The following is a 17,727-nucleotide window of genomic DNA, read 5'->3' on the forward strand; positions in this document are numbered from 1 at the left end:
AAGGGGACACAAGAATGGGGGAGGGGGAAACAGGAGCCCGGCATGCAGTGTCCCCTTGGCAGCAGAAGCAGCTGTTAAGTTGGCCCATCCCCTCCTCCCACCACTAGCACTGGTAGCTCAGTTACCACTCCAGGCAGGGGGAGTGAGCCAGGGAACTGGCTTCAGTGCACACGTGCGTGTGTGCTGCTCCCCCCCCCTCCAAATATAGCAGTCAAATTATGCCTATGGTGGAGAGAGGTGAATAGTGGGGATCTGTACTGGGACCAGGGATGCTCAACATATTCATAAATGATCTGGAACAAGGGGTAAACAGTGAGATGGCAAAGTTTGCAGACTATACAAAATTACTCAAGTCCTAAGCAGACTGGGAAGAGTTACAAAGGGATCTCACAAAACTGGGTGACTGGGCACCAGTGAAATTTAATGTTGATAAATGCAAAGTAATGCACATTGGAAAACATCACCCCAACCACACATACAAAATGATGGGGTCTAAATTAGCTGTTACCCCCCAAGAAAGAGATCTCGGAGTCATCGTGGAGCATTCTCTGAAAACATCTGCTCAATATGCTAACAATGTTAGGACCCATTAGCAAAGGCATAGATAATAAGACACTATGTACAGCCATGATGCGCCCACATCTTGAATACTGTGGGCAATTCTGGGGTTCCTCTAGGGCAAGGCTGTGGCACAACGCTGTAGGGGAAGGGGAATATATGCCACTCATGCTACGTGCACCCTGTGGATGTGGCTTAAGGGCTGATTCTGCCAGGTCTCCACTCCCACTGATTGCAGTAGGAATTGAAAGCACTCAGCAACTCCCGGCAGCTCACAGTGTGGAGAGAACCTCAGTCCCTGGGACTGCCAATCAATCAGGCGTCTTTCATCATGACCCCAGTAGCAGCAACAGTCAGCATGGATTTGTCAAGAACAAATCATGTCAAACCAACCTAGTAGTTTTCTTTGACAGAGTAACAAGGCTTGTGGAAGCAGTAGACGTGATGTATCATGACTTTAGTAAGGCTTTTGACAATGTCTCACATGACCTTCTCATAAACAAACTAGGGAAACACAACCTATTATAAGATGAGTGCATAACTGGTGGGAAAACCATTCCCAGAGAGTAGTTATCATTGGTTCACAGTCAAGCTGGAAGGGCATAATGAGAGGGGTCCCGCAGGGATCAGTTCTGGGTCTGGTTCTGTTCAATATCTTCATCAATGATTTAGATAATGGCATAGAGAGTACACTTATAAAGTTTGCAGATGATACCAAGCTGGGAGGTGTTGCAAGTGCTTTGGAGCACAGGATTAAAATTAAAAATGATCTGGACAACTTGGAGAAACGGTCTCAAGTAAATAGGAAGAAATGCAATAAGGACAAATGCAAAATACTCACAATCAGATACACACATACACAATGGGAAATGACTGCCTAGGAAGGAGTACTGTGGAAAGGGTCATAGTGGATCACAAGCTAAATATGAGTTAACAGTGTAATGCTGTTGCAAAAAAAGCAAATGTCATTCTGGGATGTATTAACAGGAGTGTTGTAAGCAAGACATGAGAAGTAATTCTTCCACTCTACTCCATGCTGATTAGGCCTCAGCTAGAGTATTGTGTCCAGTTCTGGGTGCCACATTTCAGGAAAGATGTGAAGAAACTGGAGAAAGTCCAGAGAAGAGCAACAAAAATGGTTAAAGGTCTAGAAAACATGACCTATGAGGGAAGATTGAAAAACTGGGTTTGTTTAGTCTGGAGAAGAGAAGACTGAGAGGGGACATAACAGTTTTCAAGTACATAAAAGGTTGTTACAAGCAGGAGGGAGACAAGAAGCAGTGGGCTTAAATTGCAGCAAGGGAGGTTTAGGTTGGACATTAGGAAAAACTTCCTAACTGTCAGGGTGGTTAAGCATTGGAATAAATTGTCTAGGGAGGTTGCGGAATCTCCATCACTGGAGATTTTTAAGAGCACGTTTGACAAACATCTGCCAGGGATGGGCTAGATATTACTTAGTCTTGCCATGAGTGCAGGGGACTGGACTAGATGACCTCTCGAGGTCCCTTCCAGTCCTATGATTCTATGATGTAGCTCACTAGAAACAGATCTGCTCCAAGCGCTGTTGTGAGTCATACCCAGCTGGCTGATGGCTGTCTAAATGTTTCCACCAAAGCTGTATGCAGTGAAAATCTGTAGCTATTACACTCCTCATTAGTGCTACTCTCTTCCCCAGGACAGTGTGTGATGATCAGATTGCCTCTGGGTTTAAATCAACACTCTGCTCTCTTCTTTGGGTTGCATGGTTGAAATGGGGCCTGTGGAGAGGTCATTTTGCTCCAGTAATACATTATTGATCCTGTTGTCTAGCTCAGTTGTCATGTGCAAAATGCCTTGGGATGCCTGGCTGTCTGAGCAGGACAGTGTGATCATAGGCCCACTGATGGGGCCATCTTTTCCCCACATCAGAAATGGAACACAGGAACTTCCAGGTAGGATCAGACCAGGGTCCCTCCAGTCCAGTGTCCTGGCCTAGACCATGGCCAGTTATCTTTGAACCTCCATACATATTCACTGGCTTCTCCTGACTGAATCAGAATTAAATGGCACAAGGAGACTTTTGTGGAATAACAGGGGTCTGTGTCCTCTCATCCACAGCTCTACTCTCCACTCCTCTGGGATGGGTCCCCCCTTCCCATCATTCTGAGCCAAAGGAAATTCTTCGCTTGCAATTCCATGTAACGGACAATCTTGTTGGACAATTATTTTCTCTGTGTCTCTTATTGTCCAAAGAGCACTGGCACAACTCAAAGGCAACTTTCAATCCCTTGGTCCTTATCTAATGCTCACAGGAGCCAGGAGTGACAGGTTGGGGGTTGACTGGAACAATTTTCACTGGAACAAGTGTTTTCAAATGAGGTGAGAAATGGGGTATTCTTGTGTCTGGAGCTCCATGAAGCAGCCCTGTTCCTCCGTATGTCATCGCTAGTGAATGTCACCTCTGTATTTTCCAGGTACAGTAAATAACAAAAAGAAAAGGAAAAGGAGTACTTGTGGCACCTTAGAGACTAAGTACTCCTTTTCTTTTTGCGAATACAGACTAACAGGGCTGTTACTCTGAAAAAAGAAAAGGAGGACTTGTGGCACATTAGAGACTAAGGAATTTATTTGAGCATGAGCTTTCATGCTCAAATAAATCTGTTAGTCTCTAAGGTGCCACAAGTCCTCCTTTTCTTTTTGTGAATACAGACTAACACGGCTGCTACTCTGAAACCTGTCAGTAAATAACAGAGAATCAGAGGGTGGACGAAGCACCATATAGGAACAAAATGAAACTTACTAAAAAAACCATGCACCTGCCAGCCATGCTACATTGCTGGATGCAAAATCACTGGTACTCTCAGACCAGTACTGCAGTATATATATTCTTAAATGCAGTAAAGGTTGCTAAAGGCAAATAATGCCCAACTAAACCACAACAACCAGGAAAAAGCCATACAGCTACATGCATCATCCCACCTCCCTCCGCCACCCATCCATTACCACAACAGTCAGACAACTGTAACTCTGCAACCAAACCAGAGGGCAGTTTGGAAAAATTGTGGCTAAGAGACAGATCCTCAAAGCTATTTAGGCATCTGTCTCCCATTGAAATCAGTGGGACTTGCCCAAGGTTACAGAGGGAGTTTTCATCAGAGCAGGGGGTTCTTTTTCCAGGAGTTTCTGCCATCCAGTGCTCTGCTCAGACCAACAGACCATAGGTAAATTTTCAAAAGCACCTGGGTGACTTAGAAGCCTAGCTCCCATGGACTTTCATGGACATTGGAGCTTGAAACTTTACACTCTAGAAGTAGCTCTGTTTTCTGGCCATGACACCTGTGTCCTCAGCTAATGAAACCTGCATTAAGTCCAAGTCGTTACTTATCAGAGCAGCTATAAAACCATCAGCCTAGTCCTTTAAGTCTGGTGCCAGAAGTGAGACGTAAATAACTGCACAATTTCATGGCTGTTTCAGGGCTGCATTTAAAATCTATAATATGAGTGAATGAGAGAGGCGCTGAAGTGGATAAGCCGTTCAGACCATTATTTTCATTACTCGCCCCGTTATCTGGCAGTGCAGTGAAACACATTTGGTGAAAGCAGAACAAATCAGCAGCAGGCTCGGCCGGAGCGTCATAATAAGAGTAATTACATTTAGATAGCACATGTCCGGCAAAGAACAAGACCCCAGGGTGACTGGGTGTGCAGGTGTACTGCATTGTAACAAACCGGTAGTCACTTATCACTTTGCGGTGGTCAGTAATCCTAACACCATGGGCAGAAGGCCCCTAGCAACTGAGCTAAAGGAAGATCTCCTTTAGGAATTAGTGGTAGAGGGCCCGTTGTACACAGTGGAGCATTTCTGATTCCATCCGGTAGAGGACAATGGCTCACAGACACACTAGCCAATTCCTTTACAGCACGTTGGCACGCTCGTCTCCAAGCGGAAAGGTAGCAGTCATTATACACTAACAGCGCTGAGCAGCACGTTAGGGCAGGAAGTGATGAGGAATCCTGTGCCCAGTTGCTGGTGAAATGTAGCAGGATTAAGATAATCTCCTCTTTGCCCCAGACACTTAGGGCTGATGGGTTTGCCCATTGTCAGGAATCATGCCCAGTAGCAGAGCCAGCCTCTGAGCAACCTAATGAGCACAGCTGGCCTGTAGCAGGCTGCCTGATTGGCCACACAGCCTGACTGGTGGGAAGAGTCAGCAGACCGGCTCTTAAACCCAGCAGCGGTTTGGTGAATGCTCATGTTTGTGAGAGTGCCCCTTGCCTCACTCCAGGTAACCTGGCTCTGGTCCTGGGCTCCTAGTCCTGACTCCTGCGCCAACCACTGGGCTTGACTCCTGCACTAACCACTAGCGGTGACCACCCAGACCCCAGTTTCTGACACCCATTGCTGCGGTAATGTGCCTTTCAGAGGCATGCCTAGGGCCAGTACCCTTGAAACACAGTGCAGGGAAAAGCTGTTAAGGCTGTAGCTCATTTTACACTATTAGCAAAGCCAGGACGCACTAGAGGAACCAGAGAAATAACCCTGGTTGTGCCCCAGTCCCAGGACTGAGCAATCAGCTCCTAGGGAGGTGATGTTAGCAGACAGCTGTGTGACAGACCAGAGCCTGAGGGTGACTAAGGAGGAACAGGGGAACTGGAAACGAGGATTCCTGTTGGTACAGGGGGACTTTAGCCCATGATCTGTCTAACAAACCAGCTCCATTCCACACTGAATGGGGCTCTCCTGCGGCACTTTGTATTTATGAATCAGGAGTGAGATTAAAGGTGAAACCTCAGCAGATTGTACATGTGCTGGAGGTACCCACACCAAACTCTTTGTTAATTTACACTTGAGGCTGCTCAAGTGTACTTCCCCACAGCCACCCAGGCGGTAAAAGGCCAGGAAATCACTCGCAGCCAACACAATGCCAATCTCCAGGTTTTAGCCCACCCTCATCATGACACTCCAGAATAAGGGCATGACCTGGAGCCCATTGGAGTCCATGGAAAGCCTTCCATGGGGTTGAGCAGATTTTGACTCTGGCGAGGCCCATGTTTAGCACACTCACTCGCAATGCAGCCGTGCTATTGCCCTCCGCGCACACATCGCAGAGCTGAAGAATGAAAGTCGTTCTCAATTAAGACCTTATCCAAAGACCACTCAAGCCAGTAGAAAGATTCCCATTAACATGACTAGGCTTTGGAATGGTCCCAGGGAACAGGGACAACAGCATGTGAGCCACGTGTCCATTCAGACCAACCCAGGCTGATCACATTGCAGATATCAGTGTCAGGATGGCTGAGTGGTCTAAGGCGCAAAGCTTAAAGTGCCTTCCTCTCTTGAGGACTGGGTGTTCTGGTCTTCGTATGGAGGCATGGGTTCAAATCCCACTTCTCACCCATTGCGGGGGGATAACTCAGTGGTTTAAGCATTGGCCTGCTAAACCCAGGGTTGTGAGTTCAATCCTCGAGGGGCCATTTAGGGATTGGGGCAAAAATTGGGGATTGCCCCTGCTTTGAGCAGAGGGTTGGACTAGATGACCTCCTGAAGTCCCTTCCAACCCTACAATTCTATGATATCCAGCCCTGTCAGCTGCTGGTCCACACCCCAAGAATTATCTTTGTAGGTTATTCACTGAATAATTGTGAATACACAAGGAGGGCTGAGAAAATCCGCAGCCGAATGGCTGAGGAAGGCACTTCACCCTCCGGGAAATGTGAATAATAAAATGCACATATCCCAGAGGAGCATCGTGAGGCTTAATGAATGTTTATAAAGTGCTTTGAGATCCTTGGATGAACCCTATGAAGTATCAGATTATAGGCTCTTCAGGGCAGAGATGGCCTTTCTGTCCTGTTTGTACAACACCTAGCACAATGGTGCTCTGAATGGGACTGCTAGTCGCTCCTGCAATTCAAATAAGGATTCATTTCAATGATCCCCGAGGGAGAGCTAGCATCATGTTGGTGCCCTTTTGTCCTGGGAGACATCTGTTTCCTAGCCACTCACCAGTCTCATTTAGATTTTCTGATAATGAAGGTGAATTATAATGAGGCAGCTGATATATTAGGGCCGTGAGAAAGATTTGAAGAACCAGGGGACTGGCTGATCTCAGTGGGTCTATCTGCACTGCAATAACACCCCACAGCACTGCGTCTCAGAGCCCAGCTCAGCTGACTCAGGCTAAAAACGGCAGTGTAGATGTTTGGGCTCTGAGACCACCCCCTTCACAGGGTTTCAGAGTCTGGACTTCAACATCTACACTGCAATTTTTAGCCCTGCAGCCCAAGCCCTAGTCAGCTGATCTAGGCCAGCCACAGCTGTGCCATAGTTCTTTTATTACAGAGTGTATATGTACCCAGTGTTGCAGGCAACAGATCTATCGCCACAGAGCTCACATACATGGGGATGTGAGACTAGAACCATTGTCCTGAAGGTCTGACAAATCAAGCCTTTACCATGCCAGCCCTCCTTTACCTGGCTCTACAGACAGGTGCTTTAGCCTGTCTGCCTCAGACACCAGAGGGAAACGTCCCTCATTCTCACTTATGAAGAGAGGAATCCGTGCTATCAGAACTCCGTTCCAGTTTTCGAAATGCCAAAACCTTTGTCAAAATCTCCCAGGGCATGAAGGACAGAGCCCATAACAGGGACCCGAAGCAGTGTCGCGTGAAACTTAAGGAGCGGAGGCAAGCCTACCAGAAAACCAGAGAGGCGAACGGCCACTCCGGGTCCGAGCCCCAAACACGCCGCTTCTATGATGAGCTGCATGCCATTTTAGGGGGTTCAGCCACCACTACCCCAGCCGTGTTGTTTGACTTCTTCAATGGAGATGGAGGCAACATGGAAGCAGGTTTTGAGGATGAAGAAGATGATGATGATGATGAGGTTGTAGACAGCTCACAGCAAGCAAGTGGAGAAACCGGTTTTCCCGACAGCCAGGAACTGTTTCTCACCCTGGACCTGGAGCCAGTACCCCCCAAACCCACCCAAGGCTGCCTCCTGGACCCGGCAGGCGGAGAAGGGACCTCCGGTGAGTGTACCTTTTAAAATACTATACCTGGTTTAAAAGCAAGCATGTGAAAGGATTAATTTGCCCTGGCATTCGCGGCTCTCCTGGATGTACTCCCAAAGCCTTTGCAAAAGGTTTCTGGGGAAGGCAGCCTTACTGCATCCTCCATGGTAGGACACTTTACTACTCCAGGCCAGTAGCACATACTTGGGAATCATTGTACAACAAAGCATTGCAGTGTATGTTTGCTTGCGTTCAGACAACATCCGTTCTTTATCTCTCTGTATTATCCTCAGGAGAGTGAGATATCACTCATGGTCACCTGGTTGAAATAGAGTGCTTTTCTTCAGGGGACACTCACAGGTGCCCATTCCTGCTGGGCTGTTTGCCTGTGGCTGAACAGAAATGTTCCCTGCTGTTAGCCACGGGGAGCGGGGAGGGTTGAGGGGGTAGCCACATCGTGGGGGGAGGCAAAATGCGACCTTGTAACAAAAAGCACATATGCTATGTATGTAATGTTAACAGCAAGGTTTACCCTGAAAGAGTGTAGCCATTGTTTTATAAAATGTGTCTTTTTAAATACCGCTGTCCCTTTTTTTTTCCTCCACCAGCTGCATGTGTTTCAATGATCACAGGATCTTCTCCTTCCCAGAGGCTAGTGAAGATTAGAAAGAAAAAAAAACGCACTCGTGATGAAATGTTCTCTGAGCTCATGCTGTCCTCCCATACTGACAGAGCACAGACGAATGCATGGAGGCAAATAATGTCAGAGTGCAGGAAAGCACAAAATGACCGGGAGGAGAGGTGGCGGGCTGAAGAGAGTAAGTGGTGGGCTGAAGACAGGGCTGAAGCTCAAATGTGGCGGCAGCGTGATGACAGGAGGCAGGATTCAATGCTGAGGCTGCTGGAGGATCAGACCAATATGCTCCAGTGTATGGTTGAGCTGCAGCAAAGGCAGCTGGAGCACAGACTGCCACTACAGCCCCTGTGTAACCAACAAGTTCCATACCCTCCACACCCAGACTCCCAAGAACGCGGTGTGGGGGCCTCCGGCCAACCAGCCACTCCACTACAGAGGATTGCCCAAAAAACAGAAGGCTGGCATTCAATAAATTTTAAAGTTGTAAACTTTTAAAGTGCTGTGTGGCATTTTCCTTCCCTCCTCCGCCACCCCTCCTGGGCTACCTTGGTAGTCATCCCCCTATTTGTGTGATGAATGAATAAAGAATGAATGAATGTGAAGCAACAATGACTTTATTGCTCTGACAGCGGTGATTGAAGGGAGGAGGGGCGGGTGGTTAGCTTACAGGGAAGTAGAGTGAACCAAGGGCCGGGGGGTTTCCATCAAGGAGAAACAAATAGAACTTTCACACCGTAGCCTGGCCAGTCATGAAACTGGTTTTCAAAGCTTCTCTGATGCGTACCGCGCCCTCCTGTGCTCTTCTAACCGCCCTGGTGTCTGGCTGTGTGTAACCAGCAGCCAGGCGATTTGCCTCAACCTTCCACCCCGCCATAAATGTCTCCCCCTTACTCTCACAGATATTGTGGAGCGCACAGCAAGCAGTAATAACAGTGGGAATATTGGTTTCGCTGAGGTCTAAGCGAGTCAGTAAACTGCGCCAGCACGCCTTTAAACATCCAAATGCACATTCTACCACCATTCTGCACTTGCTCAGCCTGTAGTTAAACAGCTCCTGACTACTGTCCAGGCTGCCTGTGTACGGCTTCATGAGCCATGGCATTAAGGGGTAGGCTGGGTCCCCAAGGATAACTATAGGCATTTCAACATCCCCAACAGTTATTTTCTGGTCTGGGAATAAAGTCCCTTCCTGCAGCTTTTGAAACAGACCAGAGTTCCTGAAGATGCGAGCGTCATGTACCTTTCCCGGCCATCCCATGTTTGATGTTGGTGAAACGTCCCTTGTGATCCACCAGAGCTTGCAGCACTATTGAAACTTGTGGTTTATGTACACGCCGGCTTGGTGCTCTGGTGCCAAGATAGGGATATGGGTTCCGTCTATGGCCCCACCACAGTTAGGGAATCCCATTGCAGCAAAGCCATCCACTATGACCTGCACATTTCCCAGGGTCACTACCCTTGATATCAGCAGATCTTTGATTGCGTGGGCTTCTTGCATCACCACAGCCCCCACAGTAGATTTGCCCACTCCAAATTGATTCCCAACTGACCGGTAGCTGTCTGGCGTTCCAAACTTACACAGGGCTATTGCCACTCGCTTCTCAACTGTGAGGGCTGCTCTCATCTTGGTATTCATGCACTTCAGGGCAGGGGAAAGCAAGTCACAAAGTTCCATGAAAGTTTCGCAGCCACTGGGAATTGTCCCAGACCTGCAACACTATGCGGTCCCACCAGTCTGTGCTTGTTTCCCGAGCCCAGAATCAGCGTTCCACCACATGAACCTGCCCCATTAGCACCATGATGCATGCATTGGCAGGGCCCATGCTTTCAGAGAAATCTGTGTCCATGTCCTGATCACTCACATGACCGCGCTGACATCGCCTCCTCGCCCGGTATCGCTCTGCCAGGTTCTGGTGCTGCATATACTGCTGGATAATGCGTGTGATGTTTAATGTGCTCCTAATTGCCAAAGTGAGCTGAGCGGCCTCCATTCTTGCCTTGGTATAGCGTCTGCACAGAAAAAAGGCGCGGAACGATTGTCTGCCGTTGCTCTGATGGAGGGAGGGGCGATTGACAACATGGCTTACAGGGTTGGCTTACAGGGAATTAAAATCAACAAAGGGGGTGGCTTTACATCAAGGAGTATTACAGGCAGGACTTCACAGAGGGTTCCAATAAGAAATGGTGCACTTAAGTAATTGTTCTTTTGGAACAAGCAGGTTGGTTTGGCCTCTGGTTGATACATGGCTAGATTTACCTTGCTGCATCTTTTCTGTGAGTGACTGCAGTGTGACCTAGAGGAATGAGTCCCCTAGACGGGGGGGGGAGGGGGGAAACAAATGAGTACAAAACAAAATCTGGTCTATTTCTTGTTTTGATCCACTCCATCTATCTTTTACATCTTTGGCTGGCAGCAGATGGTGCAGAAGGACTGCATGCCATCCCCATCTCGTGGCTGCTTGGCAGAAGATGGTGCAATAGGACTGCTAGCAATCCGTATCACCTGCCTGCTCACCATAAGACGGTTCAATAGGACTGACTGCAGGACTAAAGAGAATGACCTGGTCAAGTCACTCCAAATTTAGTCCCTGCGCCCATGTCTGCCCAGGCGCTCCCAGCCGATGTGGCCAGGAGCACCTCGGACATGACGATGACGGCTACCAGTCGTACTGCACCGTCTGCTGTCACAAGGCAAGGGGTTGCTGCTACTGTGTAGCAATGCCGTACCGCGTCTGCCAGCACCCAGGAGACATAGGGTGACGGTTACCTGAGCGGGCTCCATGCTTGCCGTGGTATGGCGTCTGCACAGGTAACTCAGGAAAAAAGGCGCGAAACGATTGTCTGCTGCTGCTTTCACGGAGGGAGGGAGGGAACGGGGGCCTGATGATATGTACCCAGAACCACCCGCGACAATGTTTTAGCCCCATCAGGCATTGGGAGCTCAACCCAGAATTCCAATGGGCAGCGGAGACTGCGGAAACTGTGGGATAGCCACCCACAGTGCAACGCTCCGGAAGTCAACGCTCGCCTTGGTACTGTGGAAGCACTCCGCCGAGTTAATGCACTTCATGCACTTAGAGCATTTTCTGTGGGGACGCACACACTCGAATATATAAAACCGATTTCTAAAAAACCGACTTCTATAAATTCGACCTAATTCCGTAGTGTAGACGTACCCTGAGCAGGATAACTGAAGGCCGGGTGTGTCCCATGGCAAAAAACATGGTCTATGTGCCTGCCTCATCTCCAGCAGGCAAAACACAAGCACTTTAGGGTTATCAGAAGACTCAGAGATGCAGATTCATTTTCCCCCTCTAGCAGTTTTTATCTCATTAATTGTCTTGCTGCTTTATGGAGGATGAGGTCTCTGGTGTTTTTAGTATTTGCCGTCAGAATAAAGTCTGGTGACTCATTGGTTTTGAAAGAATAATTAGCGAATCTAATGAAAGAAGGGAAAATGACAGAGCTTCCTTAATGCTCGGCCTCTCTGGCTTGCCTGCTTCAGAAGCATGCCGTCACAGTGGGCCCTTCATGCATATTGCATACTAGTTAGGAGGAGAGAATAGCTACCTGAGTCAGCCTTGATGGTAATGTGGGTCCTGAGCAGATCCGTTCCAATGAGGGGCACATCAGGCAAAGTCCAGGAAATAGAAATAAAGGAGAAATCCAGCCCCACAGCAGCTTTCCATGGATACGTTGATCCTGAATCTGATCACGATCTAGAGTGGCACCACTGAAGTAGCACCAGATTTAGGGCTCCGGCTTGCAAGCTGCAGAACTCTCTTGCCCCAATCCAGCAATGAACCTGAAGCCATGAAGAGCTCCACTGAAAGCAATGGGCTTGTCTACACAGGGGGTTTATTGTGCACTATGATACACCTTCTTTAGTCCACTTTAAAAGTGTAGAAAATTCATTGTGTGCTGAGTTAGTGTGGACTCATGTTTGTGTGCACACACTGCTTGTTCATGCTCGCTTGGCAGCCCTCCAACAGCTATCCCACTCTGCTTTGCATGAGGCCAGGACCGGCCAGGCTGTTCACATGTGTGCCTTCCACTGCACTGGGGTCAAGTTGACTGTTGTCACCTCCCCATTTAAATGCTGGTGCGAAGCCAGGGTTGGTCTCCTTTGCAACACCGTGCTAGGGCAAAGGGGGCTTTCCATGGCAATATATTCTATTGACATCACTGCAAGGCCCCTTTATGCTTTCAGAATGTTGCAAAGGGGCCTTAGTGTCAATGAGAATTGGGCCCAATGAGCTTGAAGTAAGCATGTGCGTACGTGTGCTGTGCTGGCTTGGGGAATCCTGCACTTTGCAGGATTGAGCCTGGGTGTCCTGGGATCAGTGTCTGACCCAGTCTCTCCATGAGTTGTTTTCATACATCTATAGGTTCATAGACAATATGGCCAGAAGGGACCATTGTGATCATCTAGTCTGACTTCCTGTGTAGCACAGGCCAGAGAACTTCCCCGAATTAATTCCTGTTTGAACTAGAGCAGATCTTTTAGAAACACAGCCAATCTGGATTTAAAACTTGCAGATGATGGAGACTCTACCACGACCCTCAGTAAGTTGTTCCAAAGGTTAATTACCCGCACTGTAAAAAAAATGCACCTCATTTCCAGTCTGAATTTGACTCACTTCAACTTCCCGCCACTGGATCTGGTTATACCTTCGTCTGTGAGATTGAAGAGCCCATTTTCAAATATTTCTTCCCCGTGCAGGTACTTACAGACTGTGATCAAGTCGCACCTTAACTTTCTCTTTGTTAAGCTAAACAAAGGTACAGGACCATTCCTGGCCTTTGCATGGGCTTCTCTGGGATTTGAACAAGAAACCTGCTTGTGTCCAAAGCAAGAATCAAACCCCTAGATCAACAAGCCACTTTTATCTCTTGTCTCCTGCTTTCTAACCCAATTCCTTTCACGTTTCATTTGCAGAAGAAATTGTTTCCATGGCCGATTCGACTACAACCGTGGATGACATAGAAGGGGAACTCTTTAAAATCGAGAGGATAAGAGAGGTCCTGGTGAGAAGGGAATCAGAGCTGAGATACATGTGAGTAGGTTGCCAGCTTCCTGTCTCCTCCTTTGGATTTTCCTGTGAGTTCTTCTGGCCCATGGGTGGTACATCAGCCATTAGAGTGAAAAGCATCCTTAGGGAACTGCAGAATGGGTCTCAGCTCAGGGGGGTTTCCCCATTTGAAAGGGAGCCCACCTGGGAGTGAATCTGGCTTGACATTCAGCACTTGTGAGCAAAACCAGCCATTTTGTCAAAATTAACAAGATTCCTGCATTGTGAAAAACAGCCAGTGGAGTTGGTGAAAAATGTCACGGAGAAATTCTCCCACCAGTGTCTTGTGTGACTGGTTCAGTGCCATAGCCAGTGCCTGATGCAGACTGGGGCAGGAGTGAAAGTAAGTTGTCTGGAGCTCAACCCAGATGTGACTGAGGTTTCCTCCTGCATAACACAGGCTGTAGAATTTTACCTGGTAATCCAGGCATCAGGGCCACCACTTCAGGTTGAGGTAGAGCACATCTTTTAGAAAGAGAAACCCAATCTTGTTTTAAAGACATCAATTGGTGGAGAAAACACCACATCCCTGGTGAGGTGATGGTGGTGGGTTGGGGGAAAGCAGCCAGAGGAGAAGGCCATAGTCATATCAGCCCTTTAATTGAGGGTGTGCATCCACAATAGGCCATCCAAATTGGCAACAGGGGTGAATTTTGGCTTCCGGACACAAACTCTAGGATCCCCATGAGACTAGCCGTTTTGTGTTTTGGATGCTTTTGTTTCTGCCACCTCTCATACATCACAGTATTGGTGGCTAGAGCCATTCATTCGGAGCAAGGAGTGTACAGGGGAGTTTCATCTTTCATTTTTAAGTGTAACCCTTCTGCCAGCTGGAGCCAGCAGCAACAAGGGCCGGGTTCAGTATCTAGGGGTTCCTTTTCAATAATACAACACAAAACCGACTCGAGCCCCCACCTAGTGACCTGGGACAATTACACCCCCTGGGTGCCTCTAAGACGCAATACTTCCCCTCTCATAAGCACAGAGTCTGTGTGAAGCAAAACCTTTTTATAAAAGGAGGGAAGTAGAACAGCATTAATTTGCTCCAACGAGAGACTGCTGAATTGGAATTAATTTGCAAACTGGATAAAATTAACTTAGGCTTGAATAAAGACTGGGAGTGGATGGGTCATTACACAAAGTAAAACTATTTCCCCATGTTTATCCCCGCCCCCTGCTGTTCCTCAGACGTTCTTGTCAACTGCTGGAAATGGCGCACCTTGATTATCACTACAAAAGGTTTTTTCCCCCCGCTCTCCTGCTGGTAATAGCTCACCTTACCTGATCACTCTTGTTACAGTGTGTATGGTAACACCCATTGTTTCATTTTCTCTGTGTATATAAATCTCCCCACTGTATTTTCCACTGAATGCATCCGATGAAGTGAGCTGTAGCTCACGAAAGCTTATGCTCAAATAAATTTTCAAATTTCTCTAAGGTGCCACAAGTCCTCCTTTTCTTTTAGCATTAATTTGGGGAAACAACACAACTAGGATTCATAAACATAAACCATGAACACAAGACTCACCCCCAAGTAAGTTGGGCAGTGTCCTTTTCCCCTTAGGGTCTTAAGTCCAGCAACCCAAAAGTTCCTTTAACATGCCCGTCCCTTCTCTGCACCCCACTCACAGTTGCTGTCCTTGGCCAATGCAGCCCCAGAGTTCAGAGGTTCATCTGCAGAGTTCACCTCCCACCCTGGATAGAACAGGGGGTAAGGAGGCACAATACATGCTCTGCTGCTCGGGCACTTGCTCGTCGCCCCAATGGCCGATTGCCATACCTCTCTGTGGGGCTTTGCTCTAGCCCTCTCCGCCAGCCGCTCTGCTGGCCACTTCTTTCCACCAACCGCCTTGCTGGCCGTGCCTCTCCACCAGCTGGCCACTCACCAAGATGTCTCAGGGCCCCCGCACTTAAAACAGCTCTCAATGATTTCAGCTGTTAGTGGGGGAGCTTCACTGCTGGTGCATACTGGGCAGTTTCTTGCAATAGAGACACAGTCCCAAAGTAGGCCTAATACTTAGACCTAGATATCAGTGATTTCAGCTCTAAAGCATGTAACAAGACTCTCAACTCAGCCTAAATTAGCTTTTTTATTTTACTGTAGAAAGAGACAAATGGTGCTTACAACCCTTAAACAAAGCCCACACCACAAAGTACAACTATCCCACCCCCTCAACTCATTGGGCTTTGGAACCCATGTCCCCTGCCTAACGACAGCACTTACGTTGAGGGTGAGTCCCTCCATCGGGGTCTGCCGGTAGAGTTCTGCTGCCCTTGGTTCACAAAACAAGGATAACAACACTTTATTACTCCTGCCTCAATAACAAGGAGACTGGGGATCCAACACCAGCCACAACTGATCATTTGGGCAAGCAATCCCATCATGCTGATCATCTAGGCAGGGTGGGTGTGTCCATGCAAACGAGATCAGCTCCTGAAGTCCTTTTCCACAACTCACCACTAGATGTCAGGGGAGAGCTCATTCAGACTCTGCTTACATAAGTTTGTAGCCCTTCCTCTTGTGAAGATTCTTCAGTGTGTCACTGACACAAAGCAATGTAGACCAGTCACTAGGACTGAAAGGAATAAGCAGCTGGGCTCTATTTCTGCAGCAGGAGGCTGGTGGGGGGAATGAAGGATTCACACACACAGTTCATATGTAAATGGAATCAGCTAAATTTGGGGTGACCAGGCCCAGAATCCTGACACCAGGCCTGTGCAGAGCAGTGTGATCAAGGTGGCCAGGAATCGGTTTTGACTGGTGGAGGTGAAGGATGGTAAACAACACAATTTTTCTGGCCACCTCTCAAAATGCTAAGGCTGCTTCTGCTGAGGGCCCCAAGGCCTTGATACTCAAGGATCCAACTGAACCCAGCAGGCTGTGACTAGAGCAACGAGAAGTATTTGTTTCAGAACCTGAAATGACAATGAAGCCATTACCCAGCCCAAGGTCACTGGAAGATTTGCTGAGATTCCCCGCAACTTTATTTGTAACTATGACTCATGCAATCGCTTGCTGTCTGAGCACTAAAAGGGGAATTTAAACTGCCAGTATCAGCGATACAACAGCGGGAAGCTGAGATATGACTTGGCTAACAGCAGGGATGAGCCTTCCCTTCACTTCAGAACCATGACTCACATGACAGGATCTTAACTACACAAGAAAGTTGCATTGCTATAGAGTGAGTTGAGAATTTAAACCAATATAGTTAAAGCTGTGCAAAAGGCTGAGGAGACATGCTTATTTCTCGAGCTTGTCAGAAGGCAGAATTTCCATTGCATGGGAAATTCTGAAATTTAAAAAATATAATTCCAAATTGGAACAAAAAGCCAAAATCTTGAAATTTCCCATGGAATGAAAAAAAACCCCCAAATTTCCATTTGGTATCATTGAAATGTTTTGTTTCAGTAATATCAGAACACTGAATTTAGACTTTTATGTTGTATTGAAACATTAAATCTAATAGATTACGTGGACTATGAAATTTAATATTAAACCAAATGTTTTACTGTAATAAATGCTGAAACAAACTGTTTTCACTTTATCAGAATGACATGGTTGACATCACTGAAACAAAACAAGAAAGTGAAAAGTGTTTCCTTTGAAAATTTCAGTGAAATTTGACATGTTCTTGCAAAATGTTTTGATTTTAACAAACTGCATTTTCAGACTGAAAAAATTTCCACAAACTCTATCTATTTTGCTGTAAGAGGGGATTCTATTTAGCTTAAGTTGATTTGGAACAAGTTTAATTAAACCAATATAAGCCATTCTTACACCAAAATAAGAGTGTGCATGCAGCTTTTGGTTTAACACTGTCAGTTTAAAGGCCAATTCATGTTATTTCGGTATAACTTTCTCATGTAGACAGGCCTTAACCCCTTACTGGGGTGCATGGACCTTTACAGCAGCAAAGGGTCATGAGGACATGTAAAAAGGTAGGTAAGTATATTTGGTATTTCCCCCTTCTCCCCCCTCCACTCGTCTCCTCAGTGCTTCAGAGTATAATTTCCCCTTTCTTCAAGTCCTTCCCTAGTGGAGGGAGCTTTCCATGAGGCCCCAAGGGATGCAGAAAGATATTCTGAACTGGCCGGTGATGAGGGACAAAATGCTCCCACCCTGTTGGCATGTCCACAGTGACCCTGGCTGCTGTCGTTTGGGGAGCATGAACTGGGGCTTGGGATGGGAACCTGAATCTAGCGCAGCACATTAGTGGTCGGCCAAGACAGAGGCCCTCCCAGATATCCGTGTCTGTCTACATGTTGCTGTCATATAGCCGCATGTCTTGGACATACCTGTTTCTGCACTGAACTGTAGCATCACTGTAAAGCCTCTTCCTAAAACTCTCCTATGCTTCCCCTTCCCAGGGCCTCCTTGGGGAATCCTCTCTGATCAAATCAAGACAAAGGGGAAACACTGCACAAGAAAGTCTTGATTAGCATCAGTGCCTGATCCCCACCTGCGCCA

The 17,727-nt window shown here is 47.4% G+C and overlaps 1 protein-coding gene across 3 annotated transcripts in view; it reads left to right on the forward strand.

The window, feature by feature from the left end:
- The window catches only part of LOC140897797 (bMERB domain-containing protein 1-like), a 75,147-nt gene that overhangs the window by 23,722 nt on the left and 33,698 nt on the right, over positions 1-17,727 (forward strand). For all 3 annotated transcript variants that reach the window (XM_073310868.1, XM_073310867.1, XM_073310866.1), the window contains exon 2: positions 13,127-13,244. In XM_073310868.1, coding sequence (XP_073166969.1) covers positions 13,141-13,244 — 104 coding nt within the window. In that variant the 5' untranslated portion in view covers positions 13,127-13,140. The remainder of the gene's footprint in view (positions 1-13,126; positions 13,245-17,727) is intronic.

The sequence above is a fragment of the Lepidochelys kempii genome, chromosome 14 (assembly GCF_965140265.1).
Source record: "Lepidochelys kempii isolate rLepKem1 chromosome 14, rLepKem1.hap2, whole genome shotgun sequence".
Classification (NCBI taxonomy): domain Eukaryota; kingdom Metazoa; phylum Chordata; order Testudines; family Cheloniidae; genus Lepidochelys; species Lepidochelys kempii.